Source organism: Rhipicephalus microplus, chromosome X, assembly GCF_043290135.1.
Source record: "Rhipicephalus microplus isolate Deutch F79 chromosome X, USDA_Rmic, whole genome shotgun sequence".
NCBI lineage: Eukaryota > Metazoa > Arthropoda > Arachnida > Ixodida > Ixodidae > Rhipicephalus > Rhipicephalus microplus.
The window spans coordinates 404584459-404606369 of NC_134710.1; the positions used below are offsets into that span (position 1 = coordinate 404584459).

At 44.3% G+C, this 21911-nt stretch overlaps 2 protein-coding genes across 6 annotated transcripts in view; one reads left to right on the plus strand and one right to left on the minus strand.

The window, feature by feature from the left end:
• Positions 1-21911, minus strand: part of LOC142776470 (uncharacterized) — a 103335-nt gene that overhangs the window by 51918 nt on the left and 29506 nt on the right. The gene's annotated exons all lie outside the window — the stretch shown is intronic.
• LOC119160953 (uncharacterized) overlaps positions 1-21911 on the plus strand; it is a 270658-nt gene that overhangs the window by 29232 nt on the left and 219515 nt on the right. The window contains exons 4-7 of the mRNA XM_075880196.1: positions 2777-4670; positions 5725-5954; positions 13957-14046; positions 15643-15820. Coding sequence (XP_075736311.1) covers positions 2777-4670; positions 5725-5954; positions 13957-14046; positions 15643-15820 — 2392 coding nt within the window. The remainder of the gene's footprint in view (positions 1-2776; positions 4671-5724; positions 5955-13956; positions 14047-15642; positions 15821-21911) is intronic.

The window sequence follows — 21911 nt, forward strand, 5'->3', positions numbered from 1 at the left end:
GTTGACCAAATACTCACAAGGGCAAGATATGATCTTTAGGTTGATCATTAAAAACGTAGAGATTGAGACAGGATGTCTTCTTAGAATGGAAATTTTAGGCTTGTGCGAATAGTGAATTTTATAAACCTAGAGATTGAGACAGGATGTCTTCTTAGAATGGCAATTTTAGGCTTGTGTGAATAGTGAATTTTCAGTTCTAAAAGAATTCAAAATGAGTAGTGTGGTTGAAGAATTTTGAATTGAATTCGAATGGTGTATATATATATATATATATATATATATATATATATATATATATATATATATAGCATACTATAAAGCTAAAAAAGCATATCTGTTATGTCCCAGCTAACCTGAATAATATTAACAAAAAATTGAAACAAGGCCTGTTCAAATGCCATTTCTTTGCATTAAAGAAAGCAGAAACAACAACTTCAAATAGTAGCAGGATTTTACTTTTGCTAGGATGCAAGTGATAGCCTTAAAATATGTAACTTCTTAAAATGCACTAAAATGCACTTGGAGCATATAAGTCGGTATAACAAGATTCTAAACTTAGAGTCGATGTGAGGGTAATATCCTCATTTAACTTTGAAGTAGGGCTTTGCAGCATTGCTGATCTTTCTTGGATATGTGTTTTCACGGCTCAGCTCTGCTTCGCTGCAATGAAATAACTTTTACAATACAAAAAGGTTACATGCGTATTATACACGCATGTAACCTTTTTAGCTGTAACTAATCTGCGTAATAGGGCAAGCCTACAAATACTAGAACAGCGCAGGATAATATCCAGATTAAAATTCGTCTATCAACTTGATCACGGGGACTTTAAATTATCACGGGAACGATACCTTCAGCAGCCTTCTAAACTTTCAGCTAGGACAAACCACAACAAAACGTTTAGGCAGCCACCCAGCCACATTAATGCCCACAAGTTCGCTCTCTTTCCTCGCGCAATTTTTCATTGGAACGCATTACCTGCGGAAGTAGTGAATGCTGCCTCGACGGCTTCATTCACTCAACAGATAGAAAAGATTAATTTCACCATATAAGTGATGTATGCTGAAAATAGTGTCATTTGAGTGCAATTCATCCGGCTACAAATGTTGAAAATATTCTTAGTTGTGCGCAGTTCTGTTGAACAGCGAGAAAATATATTTGACTTTTCTGTACTTGATAGTTATGTATTCTTTCATTTATGCCCTGTACTTCAGTGTATTACTATTTATTGCTTGAATGTATTGTTTGTATCCCACTCCTGCATGGGCCCGGGTAGGGCCTGCAGTATCTGTAAATAAAAATAAATAAAAAACACCTGGAAAGGTGCTTTCAAGGCTCAGCATTCCTCTACTGCAGTGAAACAACCTTTTCTAGGTGTCACATGCGGATTAGTATGCATCTATTCGTTCGTTTCGAATAATTCGAAAATTTCAACAAGCTAAATTTGATTCAAAGTGAATTCGAATACCGCATTATTGGTTCGAATATTCGAAGCATTCGAATATTTGCACAACCCTAGAAAATTTATTCTCCTGGCAGATCATGCACTTGTGCATATGCCTCGATTCCGTGCGTACGCAGGGTCGTTACCTTGAGAAGCTCTGTCCACAGTAGCTTTAGCTGGCTGAAAAGCTCATTTCTGAGGTTCTGATATGTTCATGTTTTTATTCTGTGGAAACTTTTCCTGGTCGATGTACAGCCGATCTCCTAACTTGGTTTGTGGCATTTGCAGTCGCAAGCTTGAGCACGCAAAAAAGTGTGATGCAGCTATTTTCACCGTGCAAAATAACTTTCACTTATTGTCAATGTTCTCTATAATAGCAGGGCATCACTAGCTGTACTTCACAAGGCAACAAATTACAATGCAGTCAGTTCAGTCGAGAACGAAAGCATTCTGTGCAATCTCATTATGGTATAGCCTCGTGAACTCGTAGTCTGTTGCTATTATGTCATGGCGATGGCACTGTGTCTAACTCTTTTGATGGGGGGCTGTTGGCAATGCGGTTTCAGTTTCATTTTCACGTGTAGGGAATTTATAGACTCAATTTAAAAGGAGAAAGATGTGCATTAGATTTGATTATTTCTGAAGTTGAGAATAAAAATTCACTCGCACCTGCTTCAACTAAGTTATGCTGGTATCGGCAAGAGTAAATTAATCTGCCTTCCTTGGAGAACCGCAAAGTCATGTTGTGAGCTTATTCAGGCGGTCTAGTTTTTTGTGTAAGGCTGAGCGTCACTGCCTGTATTCTTAGTTCTTTGATTATATGATGCCCGGATTATACGACAGTTCTGTGTGATCCCGGAAAGGTCGTGTAATCGGGATTCCACTGGAGTTGTCCGCTCAGGAAGTCTGCACGAATGTGCAGGCAGAGTTTGAAACTATATCAAGAGACATGTGGTGCGTGACGCATCTCCAAGATTGATGTGCACAGTTATACACACTGCCACTGAAGGGGATATACCTATGTGATGAGTTAAGTTTTATGTTACACCAATTTCACATATTTGTTTCAAGCTCTTTGTTTCTCTTGTGTTATTAGCAAGTTGTCAATGCAGCTTATTGCTAAATAGTCTTTTCATATATCCTCTACTTTAAGAAAGTGGATGTGAGGTGTAATTAATGCAATTGCTGACTCAGCAAGTGGCAGTTATAGCTCTGAAGTGTCAGAGATAGAGGCAGAGAGAAAGTGAAGAATGTGTTCTGCCTTGTTTTGGGCAGAAGCTTTTTTTATTTGTGCATCTGAACATTAGCAGTCTCATTTTGTGTGCCTTGCAGGAGTGTCTACTCTGATGACGACATTAGAAAAAAAGAACATGACATCCTCCGGGCCCTATGTGCTCAAGATGGCCCTCCGTCCACTGATGATGAAGGTGGTGACGAAGATTTTCAGGATGTGACTGGCGAGGCAAATACTGAAGAAGCTACTCAAGGAGGAGCACAGAACTCTTCACCCAGTGGGCCAGGTGGAGACATTGACGAGGCTCCGAGCAGTTCCTTCGGTCAAATGGGTGCTGAAGATTCTCTAGAGAATTTCCGTGCCTGCTTCGTCAGTCACAGTGATGGCCTCTGCATAGAGAGCCATGCCCCAGCTACCAGTAACGTGGAAGAGCCCTTGGATAGCTTATGCGACAACAGCCAAGTGTATGACGAAAGTCAGGTTTGCGATGACGTGTCTGAGAGCCGGGACGAGTGTTCTCTCAGCATGAACAGCAGCATGGTGCGGAGTGGCACATTTGATCTGCAGAGCCAAATGCCACTCGATATGGCCATTGAAAATTGGAATGGGGATGAGGCTGCAGCTTTAATTGGTGCTCGGGAGTGCGTGGAGCAACAGAGAAATGCAGAGCCAAAAGCTGCAGGCGATCGAAAGGCAGATGCAAAAGTATGTACAGAGCAAGATGGAAAATCCTTGGCTACAATGCCGGCGTTCTTCTTACATGAGAAATCGTCTGCTCCTATGCCAGTCTCATACCAACGTTTTCCCCAGACACCCAAAGTCACCAGTCATTTAGGAGGGGGAAGAGAGGGCTCGGCGGGTGCCTTTGGAATGAATGATTCCGGCTTCCTCTCCCAAAACACATCAGTAACTGAGGCAGTGGCTTACGACAGCCTCAATAACACAGGGGAAACACCCTTACGAAGTGCCATAGAACAAAGTGAAAGTAGGCCTAACCCGGGACACCATTCATCTAGTGCTTTGTTTCCCTTCTACATTGACATGAATAGAGCAAGAGCAGAAGAAAAGCAATCTCAGCAGCAGCGAGAGCCCTCAAACCAGGGTTCCTCTTTATATATGTACATAGATGCCAATGGAGAAGCCAGTGCTGGCCAGGTGCAAAAGAGGTCACCATCAAGCAAGTCCAAGGCAGATAGTGATTCATCAAAGCGGCCGCAGTCCTGCTACATGTACGTAGACTTTAACACAGTTCGTCATGAAGAATCTCAACCTGATGAAAAGTCGTCCTCGCGAACAATGCCACGAACCCTGTCTCTTTCTATGTTCATTGACATCAATGACGACCAGAGCGACAGCGTCGTCTGTGCTCAAGAAGCGTACAGTAATAACCAGGGAAATCCTGCAAAAAAGGGTGAGAATGCTGTGGAGAGACAGCGAAGCATTGTTGAACACTGCATGTGGGAGCATTTTGAACGCGAAGAGATACTGGTGGTATCGGAGGAGATCCCTACAACTCTGCAGCCTACAAGGCCTGCTGTCGGGGATGACGTGTCTTCTCCTAGGCGGGCCATGACTGATCATATAAAAGTCCAGCCTTCTGAAGTGTGCCTGCTCCCAATGAGCCCTATTCCGCGGCGCAAGACAAAGCCGGAGTCTGTGAAGCCAGCTCCAAGGACTTTACCAGTAAAGTCATCTACACGTCCGCAGGATGTTTACGCCATGACCTTTCGCAGGCCTGAGCCATGTGGTGGAGAGGACAGCGATTCTCTCGAGCACGAGAGTGACAGGGAAGCTGATGTGCCAGAAAAGAAGTCACTACCCGAATCAGAGGAGTTAACAGCAGCAGTAGCAGTGGTTGAAGGAAGTGACAGTGTATCAGGCCCATCAACGTCACTTGTTAAGAAACCAGAAGCAGGCATTCCTTTGATCAAAGCTCAGACGAGTGAAATACAGGAGCCCCCTGCAGCCACTACCAAGGAATCTGTAATCAGGGTATGTACAAATTTTTAATACCGCTGAGCAAGGGTCGGCAGCATGTGGCCTCCCAGTATGCCGTCGACTTGGCCTCCAGCCCTTTCTCTGTCATTTTCTATCTGAAGTTCGACATGGCAGTTTTGATCTAAAATGAATTTTTGCATGTAACCTATGTTTGGTTGCAACTTTGTGACATGCGTGCTGAAAATAAGCATGGTTTTTAATCCCGTTTTGCAAACTTGCATAATTTTACCAAATCTTTGCACTTTGTCCGTAAAGACCCCGCCCTCCTCCACTTTTTCATCCAACTGCTCCACTATGCTGGCTTCACGCAACTTTGCCCTTCTCCTCGAAATGTTGCCAAGCTCTGTACTGTAGGAATATAAAAATTTAAGATTAACGTTAAGTACTTTAACATCTGTAGCAAGTCAAGTTGTTGTGTGACATGACCACAGTCGTTGTGGCCATGTCTTCATCGTTACCTTATTGGAGTGAAAGGCCAAAGCAGAGGGGTGGTGGTGGTGGTGTTCAGCATAGACTAGTGCTTTGTTTGCTGATATTTGCAGTGGCTTCATCGCCGTAGTGTTGCAAGTGACGGACATACAGGGTCTGACAGACTGCTATAATTGTGTACACTGGGCCGGACATCACAGCTGTGGCCAATCCGCTTTGGCCTTTTATCTTTCTAATACGGTGATCACGGCACGAGCATGTTGGCTGCATTCATGTTGTCTCACTGCTTTAAAGTAACTTTTACTGTTGTCCTTTAGCGGCACTGCCTGGCATAAGTTCTTGTTAGAAGAAATAATTGCTTTAGTCACTGTTCTGAATTAATTTCTGTATGTTGGCTGTCAACAGAGCATGCTTCTGTGTAGATTTTACGATTGCCAGCAATCATTTATTACTGCCAGTGAACAGTGTCAATTTTGTTCATTTTGGTTGGTATTGCCAGTTGAGGAATGGCCACTTATGACCATAGATTGCCTGCAGGGAGATTCCTGCCCAACAGGCAATTCCCAGAAGTTGAGCCATAGAACACAAAGATGCTTTTTTTTCTTTTTTACACTTCCAGCCCCCATTTTCGCCTGTAGATGGTGATGACGATTCAGAGACTGTTTACTCAGAGGTGTCTGAAGTCAGTTGCCTGTCAAGCATTGACAAGCGAATGCAAGGGTCTGGCTGCAGCCCCGAGAGACTGGGTGCTTGCTCCAAGCTGGGAGACGACCTGCTCCGGATGTTCATTGGACAGATGGAGACAGACGTCACAATTCGTGTGGAAGGCAAGGACATCGGTGCACATAGGTATAACACACATGAAAGTAATTGGTAGGGAAGAGACGGGGAAAAACTGGCTCATTATGAGGCAAAAGCAAAAATAAGCCAGCAGTCATTATAGCCGAGGACATTCACAGTTATGCCAAATTCGTTGAATGGTGACGCGACTGTGAATGTAATGTGTTTGAACCTCAAGCTTTTCACATCTTCAGAAGAAACTGCTCCTTTCTTGTTGATCATATGAAATGCACCTCGTAATTCTAAGCTGCACGCCTTGGCTATGAGCAAGTGTTACTTATATCAATTGTTTCATATGAGATGACTATGGCCAACAAATGCAGTAAATATATAAAAGGTCTTCTAGTACACTTAGAAAAACTATAGGTAGCACTACTTCTGTTGAAAACTGCACAGTATATTGGTGACAGGAATACAGCGGGGATTGAAGATGGAATGTGCTGAAAACTTTAGCAGTACCTTCAGGAGTTCTGTGCAGCACATGACACACCTAGTGTTGCAACGCCTATATTTGTGACTACAGACACACTAAAGAAAAGCACTAATTCAAATGTAACTAAATGTTCTTTAAGTGGAGGCCCTGCTCTAGATATATTTCTTTATTTTCATTTAGGTTTTCAAGAAGCTTCATAACTTCTGTATTTTATTTCCTGATTTTGAATATTTAATTATTCTTCTAGTACATTTTGTAGTTTTCAAGATATCAGACATTGTATGTGCCTTGTTAGGAGCATGTGTTATTTCTAAGATGTCAGAGTGGCAAAGCCAGTCATTATACCACAACAACCTGGAATGAATACTGTAGCCATTAAAGCAAGCAATGATGTTCTAGGCCCATTTTTGTAAAAGTTATAGTGTGTTGGAGTTCTATGAGCAAAATTGCAGCTTGCCATCAACTCATTCGCAAGGGATCAACGTGCCATAACTACTCTTCGAATGGATTTAGGACATACATTCTTGTTTCACTGTATACAGTATTCACTTCAGGTTGTGATATGCTGCTTTGCTTTATATCTATCGCACTTAAGGGGAGATGCTATTGAAGACACTTTTTTTGTAATATTCACTCTAGAGCAATGAAACTTGAGCTGTTTATGTAACTTTTATGCTGATTTCAAATATATAGTTAGTTTTCTTGTAAGTTGCATACTTTTAGCTCTGCAACAAGACAAAGTGAAAACCTTAACCCTTTTGCCCCCCTCATTTTATCCCTGAACTTCGTTGCCGTTATTTTTTACCATTCATAGTTCATAATGTTTGAAACAAAGTGTAGAATACAAATAACTAATTAGGAAGCACATACAAAATATGTAATAGGTGTGAAAAATAATAAACGTGAAAAGTCCACATTTCACCAACCCTAGTAAAGGTTTACGTACATTCTTTTTGTTATGCAATAAAATATTGAAATTTAAACTAGATAATTGTATTTTTCATACTTTAGAAAAAATTTGGGCAAAATTTCATGCAGATCTGAGCACTAGAAGTGCCCGAAAAAGGCCGGGCACATTGAAAAAAATGGTAAAATTTGTGTTTTGAGAAAACTGAGCTTTAAAGTTGAAATTAGTTTTTATTTATGAAAGATATGAATAAATCTGATGAGATTTGACAACCAGCAAGAGCAATGCTTCTTGTAGTGGCCACTGCCACTTAAATATGCCAGCACCAAAAGTTTGTCCCTCTCGGCTTTTTCTAGCCGAATCCTCACAGACATTTAGCTTACAGACAGGGCCATGAAACGCTTGCCAAACTTCCGCTCCATGTGGCAGAGCCATGTGCCAACGGCAAGCTCGGAAGAAATTCGACAGAACTGCGAAATCTAAACCAAGTCCAGTATCATGCCATTTTACGGCCATGTTTGTGCCACATACCGTCGTACATAATGGCAATGTCGCCCCTGCTAAGTTCCCTCACTGCGAGCTCTTTCGACATCACAAGATTGGCGCTGACGTCATCCATTGCTGCATTACGAACTTTCCGGTTGATGGGTGTGAATGACTTTTAAAGCATTGGCTTTTGCAAGCCAACAACTGCCGCAAATCGGACCAGCTGCTTGTAGCCTATTCCTACAGAGTGCGCCGCACAACGGCTTTCACTTGCGAGCAATGTTTTTTTTTTTTCATTCATAACGGAGATAATTACACGAGAAAAGCAGTGTTCAACTGTGCTGCTCGACAAGCCATGGACCCCGCAAATAGGCTTCACAGCACATACATGCGCGCAGCAACCAATGGCGGTCCCCGATCCGTACCACGTGATAAGCCAGTCGCGGCTCTCGAAAAGTGCGCAGAAGCGTGCTTCTTTTTATTATTTCTTGCGCTGCATCAGCGAGGGAAACTGTTATTTGAAGAGTGAGGCTCGACTCTTCGGCTCATGCGATCAACAATGGCGAGCAGTGGCGCATTATCGGCGGAAAGGTGCTTGAAGACTGCACACTTTGGACTTTTTAACAGGCACCTTGTGCTCTTTAGTTGCAATTTTAAAGCATTTCTAGTTAAGTCTCGACCTGTATTTTTTTTTTTTTCATAACAGTAGAAGTACTAATCCTATCAAGACAGGCAAAAATAAAAAAGCGGTAATTTAAAAAAAAGACTCTCATTTTTCGATTGCATCTCCCCTCAAGGGGTGACGCTCCTTGAAAAAACTTATTTCTAGTCATAGACACTTGAAAATATTGTTAAGGTAGTTTTTCATGGAGATTTCAAACACGCAATCATTTTTTGTGTAGATGCTATAGTTATTGAGTTACGCCATGCACAATAGCAAAATGTTACATGTTTTGTGGGTACTCTTTTATATACTTAACTTTCAGTAAAAGCATTGTCTCTGATCTTATTTGACTCGTGGTAGATTGTAAAGTGCAAATATCTATCGAGATATGTCAGAGATATTTGAACCAAAGAAAAAAAACCGTATTGAATGACTTATTATTTTCAATTTCCCTTGAAACAATAACCTTATATTTTCACAACTAATTCTGGTAGGAATTGCAATTTCAAGTAGATATTTGCATTCTGCATGCGTTGAAGAATATGCGTGCCAAGTTTCGTTATTATACAATTAGTGTAAGTGTCTAAAAGGCTGTCTGGAAAATGTTAAATTGTCGAAAAAATGGAAATGAGAAAAACAAGTTTGAAAGTTTGGAAAGTTGGCATTTATTAGGAACCATTTTCTTTGCATCAAATTGGGCCACAATGAAAAGCACCTTGCACTGAATGCTCGGAAGACCGAAAATCGCACAGAATGGTGAAAGTTCGTTATGGCTTGCGCGTATACAGTGCAGTCCACTTATAACGATATCGAGAAAACCTAAAAATATGATCGTTATAACTGGTGATCGTTATATCTGGACTGCCGCCAAAAAATTGTCGCCGGACGTATCTTTTGTAGCTCCAGGCTTCATTTCGCTATTTTCACCAATTAATAAATATTGTAGATAGTAGGATGTCAAAAACAAGACTTTATTTCTTACTCCGAAGAACGCATCACGGGTTCGCTTAGGAAGAGAGACTGACCGACGGCGGGGTGGGAGCAGTGGGAGGAAGAAAGCACAGCCAGAGGTACACAGCCGGAATGCCAACGAGGCCCCGCCCCGATGCCGCCGCGCCGCTTTGCTTTTCGCTTTTTTTATTTTCTCTCTCTTTCTCGCTTTCGTTCGGCAAGCTACGAGTAGCTTGCCGGCTTGCCGTTGTAGAAGGCGGGGAGCCGCGGAGCGCGGCGCTTTGCTTTTCGCAATATTTTTTTATTTCTCTCAGCCTCTCTGCAGTCGACGCGCGGCGAGCCGCAAAACGTGACACAGCTGGCGCCATCTGTAGCGCGTCGCGCCAACTCGCGACGCTCTCCTCGGCTTTTTGAACGGCCGGGACGCGCTGCCGGCGCTGTGCTGCAGTGGCGGCAGGTACTCGCCTACGCTAACTTTTCGTCTTGTCTCGGCATAGTTCGTTTCAGAGGAACTTATCAATCTAAATGTTACGATTATTCTGAATGAAACATGCCGTCCGCGGCAAACTTTTCATCGTAGTATCCGATATGCGGTGGATAACATATCGTTATATATGGTTTTTTTCCCCATAGCCCCAATGCATAAAATGAGACTGTTAAGTCGACCCATCGTTATAACCGATATATCGTTATATGTGGTATCGTTATAAGTGGACTGCACTGTAGCGCGTGCTGCCAGAACTGCCTTCAACTTTACAGCAAAAGCTATCACGCGAGCTGCCGCTGTCGAAATGAGCGCTCGTCCCTTGGTCCCTGGCCGAAGTAGTACGTCTCGACGCGTGCGTGAATGAAAGTGTAGATTCAGGGGAATCGGTATTTTTACAGCACAGTTCGAGGAATGCCGAAAGCCCTTTGTGCTTTCCAGCTACTTCGAATGCAGAGTTCCCGTTCGCGGCAGGTTGGGCATTGCGCACCCGCCGCAAGGGCAGTCAGTGCATCGATTTCGCAAAGCAGCGAGTAGACAGTAGCAGCACCTACTGGTCTACATTCACTCTCGAAGAATTCAGTCTTCATTTGGGATGCACTGACGAATTCCACGGCAGCGGCTATTTCACAACCAGAGTCGCCGCAGGGTTCGGTGTCAGTTAGGCCTATCCAAAGTCGGAGCGTTGGTCGGTGGTGACAATGGCGTTCGCTGTCGCTTTAAGAAGATTTGATGCCGTTTCTTTCGATACTTGGGGCAAGTTCTGAACCTTCAATTATCTAGACTGCACTTCTCGGGGCTTGCCATGGCGCAAACTGCAGAGAAACACCGAACAACTGGATTGCGACGTCTGAGGCATCGCTCTTTTGCCGGAAGGATAGGAGGGGGAGGAGGCGGAGCGCACCGCGGACCAATGGCGACCTTGCGCTGCTTGCCGCGATATTCAAAACGCAAAACGTGTGCGTTGTTTTTTTTGCTTTTGGTTCATTCTTCATGAAGATACGAGACTGGCTACTAATGGATTGTGAAGGGGACGATTGCGTCCACGATTGCAAATGTTTTTTTGTTTTTTTGTTTGTAGCATCTAATCCATAGTTCATGCCCACTCTGGGGGATTGGCTTAGACAACATATAGTCTCATATGGACGATAACTGCACTATTGCTTACAACAAAAGAAAAGAAAAAAAGTTGTAGAATGAAGTCAGTATATTAAAAAAAAGAAGAAAACAAAGATTCAGAGAGTGAGAAAAATCGACAAGAAAATAGACACTAACAACTATACCTTGATTTCGGGAGCCGACCAAACAGCTGGTTTCGCCGAACCCGATTAATTTAGTACGTCACGGATTTATCTACATTTCGAAAATTGCTTTTCGACCCGTAATTTTTTTTTTAGTATTTTTAACGTGGGCTTTATGTTGAAAAATGTTTAGTCTTGAATGAAATTACACATCGCATCAAATGCATCTCTGTGGCAATTTCCCAAAACAGAGGCACCAAAATTTAGAACATTTTCTGTGGTTAAATTTAAACCTAGTTTCGCAAATGGAATAGCTAGAAGGCTTTTCCTAATTACTGCTTAGTTTCGACATGAGCCAAAATAATGTTCAATAGTTCCGGATTCTTCGCAGAACGGACAAAGGGGGGAAAGTGTCAGACCAGCTCTGTGTAAATAAAAATTTAATGGGGGAACACGGCAACCGAATTCGAAGATGATAATTTCAAGTTTTTTTGACTGACTCCACTGGGCTTTCCATTGAAATTTGAGGTGGTGATAATCTGTTCATATTGTGATTTTTTCGAAACTATCTGTAAATATAGCAAATTTTCTATATCTAACTCCTGATAAGTATTCTAACTCGGAAAGTGCCGAAATTACTGGTCCATCAAGTGATGCTCGTGCCAAGGCATCTGCCAATTCATTTAATTGTAATCCCCAGTGACCTGGGACCCACACTAATTTCAGGAGCTTTAAATGCGGCAGTGCTAATGTGTGGAACGCTGCTAGGGCACGAAATTGTTCTGAAGTTGTCAGAGCTGCACACACCGAAAGTGAGTCTGTTAGGATGATTGCACTGGTTTCGGTTGTAGGAATTTTTCGAAGAGCTAAAATAATAGCTACTAGCTCAGCTTCAAATACAGGAGTGAAATCTGGAAGCCTTACTGAAAAAGACCAGCCGATGAAATCGGACAGAATTCCTACGCCTGCCTTTTCATTGTTGACAGAAGCATCTGTAGCTATTACATTCTTCGTTTCTGCATGTACAAAGTAATCTTTTAATGTAGTGGTAAAAAAATTTGAGATTGCAATTGGCGGCCAACGCGTCGTTTTCGCGAGAGGACAACGCGAACTATGCCATTTTTGGCGACTTTCGCGCATTTCTCACGTCACCGCTCCCTCCTACTTGGAAGCATTTTTAAATCATTTCTCATGCGAATTTCAGCTTGATATTTGCAGAAGTAAAGGTTGTAGTCTAAGGATGCCAATGCTGCCGGGAAAAAAAAGCAAAACTTTTCCGGAAAACTGCGACTTTGCGACCCGCATCTCCCCTTAATAAACAAATCGTCTCAACAGTACAAAAGTTTTTTCATATTTTGATTTTGGAGAGGAACAAATTCTGCTAGGACAATAATAGCATGTTTGAAATCAGCACATAAAAATACTTAAGCTGTGAAAGATTTGTAAAAATATACTTTAAAAACAGGGCTGATTCTTCCATATAAGAATCGGTAGGACACAAAAGTTAAACCTGTCTTTACAGAGGTAGTTAAGCATTTATTGTGCATTGTTTTAGCAACAACAAATTGCAAAGTCACGTTAGGAGTGGCAAGCAGCTCAAAACTTGAAGCACACAGCTTAAGCAGAAAGCATGCACGAAATTATCATACACAGGATGAGCGCGGACTAACAACTGTCTCAATTCTTCCTGCGTCGTGTGTCAGCAGCGCGCTCCTTTAGTAAATGCAGCCGTGGCTGCATGCGAAGTGACTTCATCCTCTCCTGAATTATGAGTCTGATAAGCGTGTGCGCAGGAGAGACCACGCTCCTTAGGACCCCGCAGAGACGGTGTTTCGTGGAGGCGGTGACGTTGAGAGCACGTCAAACACTATACCGTCGTGCCATCTCGCCACTGGTAACGAAAATGCACTAAAGTTTCAAAGTTCTGAGGACTGCCAAATAGTGTATGGTGTATATAAATGGCTTGCCGTTAGCACTCCAGACAATGTACGCTTTGTGGCGTAGTGGTTAGCATTGCGTGTTTAGAATCGAGAAGTTTGTCTTCTGATTTTTTCTTTGCAATTTCTTAGTACATGTCTTTCAACATCGCTCCCGTGATGGAAGTACGTCAGCAGAGCCGTGGTGGACCCCGGCATAAAACGTTTTTGTGTTAAAAGAAACATGTTTTTGAAGCGGGATCTCCCTCTTTGAAACTACCTTTGTGAACTTTGCAGTAATGGATGGGTAATGGGAAGATAAAATTAAGCTTAGTTTCATTTTTCAACACAAGAACTTGACTGTTAGTGAATGTGATGTTGCAGGTTTCATTCTGTTTTCTTGTTTAGGCTGCTGTGGCTTGCTACGAGTGTTTGAGACGTACCATGTTCACTCTTTGGCTTCTTTAGAATACATTGTAATCTGTCTGTATAAATTAAAATTGAATATTATTCCATCTGTATAGCTTAAAATTAACGATACTTTTTTATGCCATCAAAATATGACATTGTGCTGTCCGGGTGGGCAGTATTGCAACCTTTTTTTCATCTCTTCATACTATTTTATGGCTAAGCTTCTTTTATGATACACAGGCTGTTTATTGGTATTAATAGGGTAATTTCAAACTTCCAATATAGCTCACAATATTTTATTGTTTGTGTGCCCTTAAACAGTTCCAGACATTGACTAAACAATGGAACTCATGTGGCCTTACAGAAAGCTTTCGATAAACTAATGCGGTACTACTATTTGGGTTCAGGGAAAAATGTGGTTGCAGAACTTTAACGGGGAAATTGTGGATGTGCCCCCAGGAGCAGATCCTGTGGTCTGATGTGGACATTGTAGTCAGTAAGCCTTCAATATTTTACAGATTTATTCTGGCATCACGGTCCGACTACTTCTCACTTATCTTCAGGAAGGAATTCGCTGCTGAGGAGAGTGAGACAATTAGCATGGATGGGTAAGGCAGGCCTTTGTGTATTGCTTCATTATAAATTTTCCTGCTCCTCTCTTTTTCACTTCTAAGTGTGAGTTTACGTTTGGACAGGTTATAAATATTTCTCACGCTGTTGCTCACTTTTAATTTTTTGAGTCAGCTCAGAGAATTAATGCTTGAAATTCATGAAAATCTGTGTAAAAACTGTATATGTTTGCAATGTGATGAAAAGACGCTTCAGAGTTTGTTTTCGAAATTCCTTGTCATTTGATTGATTTGATTGACCTACTCTACTATTAATTATTAATTACAATCTCCGGAGCACCCATTATTGTTACCATACATGATTAATACAGTAGTTTTTTGCTACATTTATCATGCTTTGAAGCAAAGTAAGTTGTGAAATACTGTGCAGAACTTTTTCAGTACATTAAAAATTGTAGATGTCATAAATTATATGATATTGAATTTACATCTAATGCCGGCATAAATTATGCATTGCCTTTATGGATGTTACTGAGACAGCTGTTTTGTAGTATGTATTTAGCTGTAGGCCACACACACACATGTAACAGCCTAAGCTTTGAGGAAATTTTATCTTTAGGTCAATGCAGATTTCGTTGAATAAATACACGTAAAGTGCAGTAATGTCTTCTTTGAGATAACTGCTGCATTGATTTGAATGAAATCAGTAGTCCTGGATATGTAACGTTAAGTTATGCCCGCTCTAGGAAGCATAACTTCAACTTGAAGCCTACAATTCGATTCTTACGAATTTCAGTGTTTCAAACATGAAAGCACAAAGCTTACAAATTTATAATTTTGCATTGAAACTAAATACCACGTATGCTGAAATAGGTGCAGTGAAAAACTACATAATTTAATGAATGTAAACCAGAAAAATATATGATATATGAATTTACTGCTTGTGTTACACTATTATGAGGTATACTCACAAGTCTTGTCGGTGAAATCGTCCTATGTTGTGGAGTTCTGCATAATGCATCTTATTTGCCAACATAAAATGTATTATTGGGTTAAAGTTTACAGAGTTGCAATATTGTTTTAATGGAGCTTTCCAAGTATAGTAGAGTTTCTTTTCAGTTTTCAAGAATTATTTAGGGTCTCATTTAAATATTGCTTGCTATAGTTGCTAGAACTTATATTGAAATGCAAGAAATGTCGCTGAAATTGCCACTGCAGTAGCCAAAAAAAATTGTTTCTGTTACCATGTAATTCAGGTTGGTTTTTTTGTTTCCACGCAAATCAAGCTCTTAATCGACGTTTGTAACTGCGCGGTAGTAAACACGGACGACAAGAAGATACAAGGACTGCGCTTGTCCTTGTATCTTCTTGTCGTCCGTGTTTACTACCGCGCAGTTACAAACGTCGATCATGAATCACCAACTCGCCCAATCGTCCACCTTGAAGCTCTTAATGTCATTAGCTCTTTTAATGTTGTAAGCATGTCTTCCGCGAGGACCTATGTGCACTGAAGTGTAATAATTTACGAAACATATGCAGCAGTGGCAAGGTGGGCTCTTACATCACAGTTGCCGTGCTACAAATAATTAATTTTTTCAATCCAGCACTGTGTTTTGTTGCTTTTGAATGTGGCAGGTTCACACACGATGCAGTAGTTTTTGCCCTTCACCACCTGTATGGCGGCGCAGCTACTCCTCCACGGGAGGTGCATGTCTCCGAGCTGGCTCTGCTGGCTGAAGTGCTCGGCGTTGACAGCTTGCGACGGGTGGTGGTATCCCATGTGCGCACCTACTACTGCCACTTCTTCCACAAGGTGGGTTGCGTGCCATTTGTATATGCAAAACTGTGCTAGCTGCATACACCTAACAAAGGTCCCGCTACACCTAACAAAGGGAGGTCCCGCCTGCGGTTCTTCCCTTGGGACCTCCCAGTGAATCTGTACCCATGCACTTTTCCATGTTCACACTTGATGAATAAAGTATTATTATTATTAATGGATTGCACATCCAGCCATAATTATCTGGTGTACAGTATAAACTTTAATTTACATCCCTCAGAACTGGCAAAAGCATTGAGCTATGAGGCTTTCATACTACTTAAAGTCTAGACAAAATCAACTTTGAGGATGTTTTATATGGAGTGACGTATTTGGCTGCTTTGCATAGCTGAATTCCTTCTGAATCTGAAAAGTTCAAGAAACAATGAGATGAAAGCAAGGATGACCCCTCTTTGCCTCCCTAGTTCATTTTGGAGAAGCGTTTTATGCTGTTAAACTTTTATTGTTCTGACACATTATGGGCTCATATTGCTCCTCATTTACTGTAGAATGCAAATGAGTATCAAGAAAGTGTGTATAAGACAATTTAATGGACAAAAAAAATTGTAATGTGAGAATCTTTAGAATCCTCAACTCATACTAATTGCTTACTTTGCGTTTGTAATAACTATTCAGCTGATATCCAGATACCTTGCACTTTTCACATGGTAAAGAATATCTGAGAAAAATTTTATTTCAATTGGGCAATCAGAAGTACTAAAAGCATGATGTCCAAACTCAAGCTGTTGCCCAAAAGTGAATCTTGAGAAAAACACATTTTAAAGGTATAAGTGAAAGCTCATCTATGCATAAAAGATGTTTTAAAGATGATTTCTTTCCACCTCTTTATACTGGATCAGAATGTGAAGTACCGTGAGCGCTTCTCCACATCTTTCACACAAAGGTATATTGCCACCAGACAAAAAAAATGAATGTGTAGTGTATGTATGTTCTGTTCTTAACCTTGTAAGTGTGATGATGTTTATTCGAGCAGAGAAGTCGCAACGAGGTTGCGACAAACAATGGCCATACAGCAAGTCTGGCAAAGGCGGCACAGGCTCTCGTGCAATCCGAGCAAGAGCTTTTCGTTATCTTCCGAAGGCGCATACGCGTTGGTGCGTATGCTCCACTACAATACCCCTGGGGTGAAGAGTAGCCATCCTGGGACTCAGAGAGTAGGCACAATGAGGGGGTCGTAGTAGGGCTTGAGACAGTCGACGCGTACGGTCTCGCGTCCTCGACGGCGCAAATCTGGTAATTGCGTTAGTGGCTCAATGATGTAATTCACCGGGGAGGTTGCGTCAATGACACGGTACGGACCATGGTACCGGGCCAGAAGTTTAGATGGTCTGTACCGAAGACAGGCCAGGAACGTGCGGGGGCACCCAAAGCCACACAAGGGAGCCAGCAGGAAACGTAGGAGCCATGTAGTGAACGTCGTCATGTCGAGTCTTTTGTACACCTTGAGCCTCACTTGTCAGAGACCGAGCCAACTGACGGCAGTTGTCAGCGTATCTGGCGACTTCCGAAAATGGGGAGCACTTAGATGCACCAGGGCCGTACGGGAGTATAGTGTAGAGTGGGTGGGAAAGTTCGTGGCCGTACAACAGAAAGAATGGGGGAAAACACGGTAGTCGCTTGCGTCGTGGTGTTGTTAGCGAAGGTAACAAAAGGTAATACAGTGTCCCAGTTAGTGTGGTCGGAGGAGGTGTACATCCTCAGCATGTCGCCAAGTGTGCGGTTGAAGCGCTCAGTGAGACCATTTGTCTGTAGATGATATGCGGTAGATTTTCGGTGGATCATGTTGCATTCAGCAAGGATAGCTTGGATGACCTCCGACAGGAACACTCGACCCCTATCACTGAGTAATTCCCGCGGAGCACCATGGCGTAGACTGAAGCTTCGGAGAATGAAAAGTGCAACTTCGTGGGCGGTCGCTGCCTGTAGAGCTGCAGTCTCAGCGTAGCGTGTCAGATGATCGACTCCGACAATAATCCACCGGTTTCCAGAGCTACTATATGGTAGGGGGCCATAGAGGTCTATACCCACGCGGTCGAATGGGCGAGCCGGGCACGGGAGCGGCTGTAACATGCCAGTAAGGTGCCGCGGAGGTGTCTTGTTCTGTTGGCAAGTGGTGCAAGACTAAACGTATTTCTGCACAAAGCGATACATTCCTCGCCAGTAATAGCGTTGGCGCAGCCTTTCGTAGGTTTTCAGGACACCTGCGTGAGCACTTTGGGGATCTGCATGGAAATTCATGCAGATGTCAGAGCGCATATGAGTTGGGACAGCAAGGAGCCACTTCCGACGACCAGGCATGTAGTTGCGGCGGTACAGAATGTTGTCTCGTAAGGAAAAGTGGGCTGCTTGCCGGCGTAGTGCTCTCGTGGAAGGGACAGCAGACGGATCGGTAAGGTAGTCGACTAACAAGGCAAGGTATGGGTCTCTAAGCTGCTCCGAAAGCATGTCAGTCGTGTCGAGTGGTGACAAGGTGGTAAAAGGGGGAGACAGAGAAGCCACATCTGGTGTTAATGGCGATCGCGAAAGTGCATCGGCATCCGCATGCTTGCGACCGGAACGATATACGACACGGATGTCGTATTCTTGCAATCGAAGTGCCCAACGCCCCAGGCGTCCGGACGGGTCTTTCAAGGTGGACAGCCAACATAGAGCGTGGTGGTCTGTGACCACGTCGAAAGGACGGCCGTAAAGGTACGGGCGAAACTTCGTCAACGCCCAGATTATGGCTAAACACTCCTCTGTCATGGAGTAATTCAATTCAGCCTTCTTGAGAGCGCGACTTGCATAGGCGACTACGTATTCAGCTTGATTGCCTTTCCGTTGTGCCAAAACTGCACCAAGACCGATGCCACTTGCATCGGTGTAAATTTCTGTGGCTGCAGCAGGGTCGAAGTGACGAAGAATAGGTGGTGAGGTCAGCAGGCGGCGCAGCTGGCGAAATGCGTCGTCACATGCAGGTGACCATGCAGATATGCCTTTGCTGTTGGAAAGCAGACTCGTGAGAGGTGCGATGATGGACGCGAAGTTGCGCACGAAGCGACGAAAGTAGGAGCAGAGACCGACGAAACTTCTTAGGGCTTTCAGTGATGTGGGCAACGGAAAGTCAGCGACAGCTCGAAGCTTATCGGGATCCGGAAGAACACCGTCTCTTGTGATGACATGTCCCAAGATGGTTAGTTTTCGTGCTGCGAAGTGGCACTTCTTGGAGTTAAGTTGTAGGCCTGCAGAAGTTAGACACGTCAGAATCTCGTGGAGGCGAGCAAGATGTGTCGGGAAATCGGCTGAAAAGACTACGATGTCGTCCAGGTAACATAAGCAGGTTTTCCACTTGTGGGCACGCAAGATGGTGTCGATCATGCGCTCAAATGTGGCAGGTGCGTTGCAGAGCCCAAATGGCATGACTTTGAACTCATATAGGCCATCTGGTGTTACAAAGACTGTTTTAGGGCGATCACATTCAGCCATTGGCACCTGCCAATACCCACAACGCAGATCCAAAGATGTAAAGTACTCGGCGCCTTGTAAACAGTCAAGAGCATCGTCTATTCGTGGTAGCGGGTAGACATCTTTTTCCGTAATATTGTTTAAGCGGCGATAGTCCACGCAAAATCGTACGGTGCCATCTTTTTTCTTGACCAGAACCACAGGTGATGACCAAGCGCTTTGAGAAGGCTGTATGACTCCACGTTTAAGCATGTCATCTACTTGCTCCGTAATGACGCGGCGCTCTTCGGCGGAAACGCGGTAAGGACGCTGTCGCAGAGGCGAATGTGAGCCGGTGTCAATAGTATGAGTGATAGTCGTGGTGCGGCCCAAAGCAGGTTCTTGAAAGTCGAAAGAAGAACGAAACTTGTTAAGGAGAGCAACAAGTTGGCGGCGATGCGAGAGGGGAAGGTCTGCGTCAATAGCATTGTCGAAGGCTGACGAACTTGATGGCTCAGACGCATGAGTGATTGCAGCAATGTGACATGGCGTTTCGTCGGGAAGAATAATATCATCGATATGGTCGATAGGTTGCACATATCCTAACGTTTCACCACGAAGTAAGCCAATGGGGTAGTTGCAGTGGTTGGTGACCAGCATTATGGTTAAACCAGACGCAATTGTAAGAACAGCAAATGGGAGAACGATGCCCTTGTGTTCTGTAAAAACCGGAGATGGCGTAAACACCACCGTGCTGTCAGGTTGCGCCACACATGAAAGGCTAATAGGGACCGAAGCTTCAGGAGGCAAGGTGATGTTGTCATCAGCGATGAGTTTGCAGAGCAGAGGAGAGCGGTCGGGTGGTGGAAATTCACATGTTGGCACAAGGGACACTTCGGCACGGGAACAATCGATGATAGCTTCATGACGTGATAAGAAATCCCAACCCAGGATAAGGTCATGAGAGCAAGATGGTAGAACAAAAAACTGTACGACGTACAAAACGTCTCGGATGACGACGCGCGCCGTACACACAGCCGAGGGATGAATGCGTTGCGCACTAGCCGTGGACAGCACCAAGCCACTGAGAGATGTGGTCACTTTCTTCAGTTTCCTACAAAATTTTGCGTTCATCACAGAAACGGCGGCCCCGGTATCAATTAACGCTAATGTGGCGACTCCCTCAACATCGACATCAACAACATTCTGCGGCGAAAATGGAGGCCTTGGGAATTGCGCACAAGGTGCAGTTCTTGCCTCCGGAACTGCAATGATTAGTTTCCCTCCTCAGAAGGTGGTCGACGACGCATAGGCGATGGCGATTGGCGACGAGGTGATGGGAAACGAGCAGTCGATGGGTGGCGATCCGAGTCGGAGTGCCTCTGTTCATGTGCAGACGTGGTGGTCTGCTGCGGTGCGTAGGTAGGAGCTCCGAAGTATGCGTGCGCAGGTGTGGGACGGCGGCGGCAGAAGCGTGCAATGTGGCCAGCGATGCCACACGCGAAGGAGATGGGACGATTGTCTCTGGTGCGCCACTCATTAGCTGGACGGAAAAAGCGAGGTGGGGGCCTGCAAGCTGGAGGCGAGGCTGGAGGAGGTGGAGCCGATAAGGCGACTGGATGCGGTGGGGGCCGCGCGACCACAGCTGCGTAACTGAGAGGTGAAGGCGGCGCGGTTGGTGCGTAGCCAGCAGTTGAGAGATCAGATGGCACCGAAGTGCATGGGTAAGAGGCCGGAACTGTAGGGAGGGCATTGCAAATTTCAGTGTGTATGGCCTGCTGCATATTCGAAGGGAGGCTTGTCGTGGGCGCGTCGCTATGCGGCAGCAGGGAGAGCTGTCGGGCAACTTCCTCCCTGATGAAGTCTTTAATCTGGTTCGACAGAGTTCCTTGGTGAACGTTGCCATTTGCGAGTGCGACGGCCGAGATCGAATCTGGTGATGGGACACTCTGTCGGGCGATGGAACGCTGACGACGCAATTCATTGAAGCTCTGGCACAGGCTTACGAGGACTGCCACCGTGGTCGGGCTTTTCGCCAGCAACATTTGGAATGCGCCATCCTCGATGCCTTTGAGAATGTGTCGAATTTTCTCTTCTTCAGGCATGGATGAGTTAACACGCCTGCAGAGGTCGAGCACATCCTCAATATAGCTAGTAAAGGTCTCGCCAGGTTGCTGGGCTCGGTGGCGCAGATGCTGGTCAGCGCGGAGCTTGCGGACCTCTGGTCGGCCGAACGCTTCGGTCACGAGGGTCTTAAAGGTGGACCAGCTGGCGATGGTGGTTTCGCGGTTGGTGAACCATAGCTTGGCGACGTCAGCCAAGTAAAAGATAACATAGGCAAGCTTAGAGTCGTTGTCCCATTTGTTGCATGCACTCATGCGTTCGTACAAGGAGAGCCAGTCTTCGACGTCTTGCTCACCACTGCCGCTGAAGATTGGTGGGTCCCGCTGACGGGTAGCACCGGGGCAGGTCGACGGGGCAGCCGATGGTGCTGGCTGTGCTGGGATGGGCTGGTTGGCGACTGCGTCAGTCATGTTGTACGGTGGTCTTTCGGCCAACTTGCGAGAGCGAAGCTCCAGGTCTGCTTAGGGATCTCAGCAGCCTCCACCAAATGCGATGATGTTTCTTCGAACAGAGGAGTCGT